The sequence below is a fragment of the Polypterus senegalus genome, chromosome 2 (genome assembly GCF_016835505.1).
Source record: "Polypterus senegalus isolate Bchr_013 chromosome 2, ASM1683550v1, whole genome shotgun sequence".
NCBI classification, from domain to species: Eukaryota; Metazoa; Chordata; class Cladistia; order Polypteriformes; family Polypteridae; genus Polypterus; species Polypterus senegalus.
The window spans coordinates 12,801,111-12,806,011 of record NC_053155.1 but is presented as its reverse complement, the minus strand read 5'-3'; the positions used below and the strand labels follow the sequence as shown (position 1 = coordinate 12,806,011).

General features: G+C 47.6%; 1 protein-coding gene across 1 annotated transcript; it reads right to left on the bottom strand.

Moving 5' to 3' along the window:
* Window positions 1–3,694: 3,694 nt before the first annotated feature.
* LOC120524155 (olfactory receptor 13G1-like) lies at window positions 3,695–4,642 on the bottom strand. Its single transcript, XM_039746034.1, has one exon. It carries the CDS (start codon window positions 4,640–4,642, stop codon window positions 3,695–3,697), a length of 948 nt encoding a protein of 315 aa, XP_039601968.1.
* Window positions 4,643–4,901: the final 259 nt, after the last annotated feature.

Below are 4,901 nucleotides of genomic sequence, written 5' to 3'. Positions count from 1 at the left end.
CGAACACCATGTTCAAGCATAAGGGTGTTCATATGTGCACTTGGCACCAGGACACCCTAGGCCTCAGGTCGATGATCGACTTTGTGGTCGTGTTGTCGGACTTGCGACCATATGTCTTGGACACTCGGGTGAAGAGAGGGGGGCGGAGCTGTCAACTGATCACCACCTGGTGGTGAGTTGGGTTCGATGGTGGGGGAAGATGCCGGTCAGACCTGGTAGGCCCAAACGTGTTGTGAGGGTCTGCTGGGAACGGCTGGCAGAGTCCACTGTCAGAAGTAGCTTCAACTCCCATCTTCGGCAGAACTTCAACCACATCCCGAGGGAGGTGGGGGACATTGAGTCCGAATGGGCCATGTTCCGTGCCTCTATTGTTGAGGCGGCTGACCGGAGCTGTGGCTGTAAGGTGGTCGGTGCCTATCATGGCGGCAATCCCTGAACCTGTTGGTGGACACCGGTGATGAGGGATGCCGTCAAGCTGAAGAAGGAGTCCTATAGGACCTTTTTGTCCTGTGGGTCTCTGGAGGCAGCTGATAGGTACCGGCAGGCCAAGCAGAATGCGGCTTCGGTGGTTGCTGAGGCAAAAACTCGGGCATGGGAGGAGTTTGGAGAGGCCATGGAGAACGACTTTCGGACGGCTTCGAGGAGATTCTGGTCCACCGTCCGGCATCTCAGGAGGGGGAAGCAGTGCAGTGTCAACACCGTATATGGTGGGGATGGTGCACTGCTGACCTCGACTTGGGACGTTGTGGGTCGGTGGGAGGAGTACTTCGAAGACCTCCTCAATCCCACTAACATGCCTTCCATGAGGAAGCAGAGCCTGGGGACTCTGAGGTGGGCTCTCCCATCTCTGGGACTGAGGTCACCGAGGTGGTCAAAAAACTCCTTGGTGGCAGGGCCCGGGGGTGGATGAGATACTCCCAGAGTTCCTCAAGGCTCTGGATGTTGTAGGACTGTCTTGGTTGACATGTCTCTGCAACATCGCATGGACATCGGGGACAGTGCCTCTGGATTGGCAGACCGGGGTGGTGGTCCCCAACTTTAAAAAGGGGATGACCGGAGGGATCACACTCCTCATCCTCCCTGGAAAAGTCTATTCAGGGGTTCTGGAGAGGAGGGTATAGTCGAACCTCGTATTCAGGAGGAACAGTGTGGTTTTCGTCCTGGTCACGGAACAGTGGACCAGTTCTACACCCTTAGCAGAATCCTGGAGGGTGCATGGGAGTTTGCCCAACCAGTCTACATGTGTTTTGTGGACTTTGAAAAGGCGTTCGACCGTGTCCCTCGGGAAATCCTGTGGGGGTGCTCCGGGAGTATGGGGTACCGGACCCCCTGATAAGAGCTGTTCGGTCCCTGTACAACCGGTGTCAGAGCTTGGACCGCATTGCTGGCAGTAAGTCGAGCCCGTTTCCAGTGAGAGTTGGACTCCGCCAGGGCTGCCCTTTGTCACCGATTCTGTTCATAACTTTTATGGACAGAATTTCTAGGTGCAGCCAGGGTGTTGAAGGGGTCCAGTTTGGTGGACTCAGGATTGGGTCACTGCTTTTTGCAGATGATGTTGTCCTGTTTGCTTCATCAGGCCGTGATCTTCAGCTCTCTGGAAAGGTTCGCAGCTGAGTGTGAAGCGGCTGGGATGAGAATCAGCACCTCCAAATCCGAGACCATGGTCCTCAGCCGGAAAAGGGTGGAGTGCCCTCTCAGGGTTGGGGGAGAGATCCTGCCCCAAGTGGAGGAGTTCAAGTATCTCGGGGTCTTGTTCACGAGTGAGGGAAGAATGGACCGTGAGATCGACAGGCGGATCGGTGCGGCATCCGCAGTGATGCGGGCTCTGCATCGGTCTGTCGTGGTGAAAAAAGAGCTGAGCCGTAAGGCAAAGCTCTCAATTTACCACTCGATCGACGTTCCTACCCTCACCTATGGTCATGAGCTATGGGTAGTGACCGAAAGAACGAGATCGCGAATACAAGCGGCTGAAATGAGTTTCCTCCGCAGGGTGTCTGGGTTTTCCCTTAAAGATAGGGTGTGAAGCTCAGTCATCCAGGAGGGGCTCAGAGTAGAGCCGCTACTCCTCGCATCGAGAGGAGTCAGATGAGGTGGCTCGGACATCTGATCAGGATGCCTCCTGGACGCCTCCAAGGTGAGGTGTTCCAGGCATGTCCAAACGGGAGGAGGCCCCGGGGAAGACCCAGAACACGCTGGAGGGACTATGTCTCCCGGCTGGCCTGGGAACGCCTTGGGATTCTCCCGGAAGAGCTGGAAGAAGTGGCCGGGGAGAGGGAAGTCTGGGCCTCTCTGCTTAAGCTGCTGCCCGCGACCCGACCCCGGATAAGCGGAAGAGGATGGATGGATGGATGGATGGATGGAAATGATTAAATATGTTTTAATTTTTAAAAATCTCATAAACAAGAACACCAATGAAATCAGTCTGCGCAAGACAAACGTATTTTCGTCTGATAAATAATATACAGCTGTTAGTTGTATCATGAAAATAACCCAACACGCAGTAAATTATTGAACTCAATTTGGCAATATTGGCTATGCTGCCAATGTGGTGCAGTCGTGCCGCATTTTCTGGATTGAAAATACATGACTATAAAAGCTGCAGCAGCGGCGCCACTCGTCATAGAAACAAACTTCAAATAGAAAAGGAGCTCAGAGTGTCTCGATATCTTGAATATCAAACCAAACCTGGACAGGCTGTGCACTTTAAAGCAGGCACATGTTAGTCATTAGATCTATGCCTTAGAAATGTTTTATTTTAATTTTAGTTGTAATGCATTATATGCTTGCAAATTTAAATTTGAAATAAAAATATAAAAAAATAATTTTGACGTCTTGTTCTTTTATTTGATGCCCCCTCTTGTACAGCTTCAGTGCCACCCCCAGTTTGAGAACTGCTGTACTATATGATGTTTTTCATTCAATCATTTTATATCATAATTTGAGTCAATGTCTGTGTATGTTATGTTTTTATGGTTCTTTTTTTGCTCAAGATTGAAAAGGAAGATCTACAGGATGGTAGTGACACCAGCTAAGATACTAAGATTTCCATTGGGTGTGACGAGGATGGACAGGATTAGAAATGAGGACATTAGAGGGTCAGCTCAGGTTAGGTGGTTTGGAGACAAAGAGAGGCGAGATTGTGTTGGTTTGGACATGTGCAGAAGAGAGATGCTGAGTATATTGAGAGAAGGGTACTAAGGATAGAGATTCCAGAACAGAGGAAAAGAGAAAGGCCTAAGAGGTGGTTTATGGATGTGGTGAGAGAGGACATGAAGGTAATGGATGTAAGAAAGCAAGATGCAGAAGACAGAAAGATATGGAAGAAGATGATGGCATCCACGAAAGAGAGCAGCTCAAAGAAGAAGAAGAAGATGGATTTTGTTTTGCTGTGGCATGAAATTGAATTTCCCATTGGGGATCAATAAGGTATACCTAATCTAATCAAATCAAATCTAATCACTCAGCTATAATGTCTCGATGGAATCGTGTGTTGGCTAACGCCATTGCCGGCCAGTTCCCTAAGCAGAATAATTTTATTAACTCTGCTAATTTGCACTGTTCATAGCTCATCGTCCTTAATTTTCAAACATTTTAATCAGGTATATTTATTCATTCTGTGTTTCTAAAGTAAAAACTCTTAACCCACTCATGGTGGGCAAAATATAATAAATACATCAAACTGTCCACCTTTTCATTAATAGCTGTCGGGGTCTAATCTCTTCCCTGTCCACAGTCTGTAAATGCTGCTTTTGATCTCCTTGTTCCTGAAGCTGTAGATGATAGGATTCATCATAGGGGGTACCAGAATGGTTATGATGGCCAACATGCTGTAAGCTTCAGCAGATACCTGCACTCCTAATCCTGGCAATATATAAGAAATCATGAGTGGTACGTAGAGGAGACTCACAACCGAAAGGTGCGTGACCGTCGTGCTCAAAGCTTTCTTCTTACCCTCTACCGAGGAGATCTTCAGGGCAGCTACCACAATTCTGATGTAGGAAAGGAGACAGATTCCCATACCTCCTATATCAATGATGATTGTGGTGCTGGACAAGAGAACAAGGTGTCTTGGGTCTTCTGTACAAGAAATATGAATCATTGTAACAAAATCACAGAAACAGTAGGGCAAGACGTTACTGCGGCAAAACGAAAGTTCTTTAGCAAACACCATGTAGGGGACGAGAATGGCAGCAGCTAATATATTCACCAGTAAGATGGCGAGTCCAGTCGTCTTATTTGTAACAATGGAAGGATATCTTAGGGGGTACACAATTGCTAAATAGCGATCACATGCCATAACAGGGAAAAGAATTCCCTCCGTTAACCCAAGATGGTACACTATCGATAGCTGAAACAAGCAGGGCCCGTAAGGGACAATGGTGTCATTAAACACCAGAACGGCCAGTATTCGAGGGATGAGGTTGGTGCTGTTCACCAAATCGATCACCGCAAGGGTGAAAATGTAGAGGAACATGGGGTTCTGGAGATGAGGGTTTAATATTATGACCACAATCACCAGCAGATTTCCAAAGAGAGTCACCACGTAGATCAGGGCAAGAGCAACGATGGTAAAGGTCATCTTGTCCTCTTCAATGGCACATTGCAGAATGAACTCCGGCACATAGATGGTGGCGTTAGGCATCTTTATAGACTCCTCAGTTTAGCTGGAAAACAATCAAAAAGAAGAAGAGAAGAAGAATCAGTTTCTTTTTGGTAGTGATGCACTTTCATGTTGTGTTAGAGGTCTCATACCAAATTTAGTTTTCTGGATGTTTTTGGCCTTTATCATTGACTGTGTTTCTGGATGTATTTTATATGCGTTTACTTCAAACAATTTGTATGATCAGACACGTCTTTTGGGATGGTGTGAGGCCCTAGATTTCATTTCTGATGTTAATTTT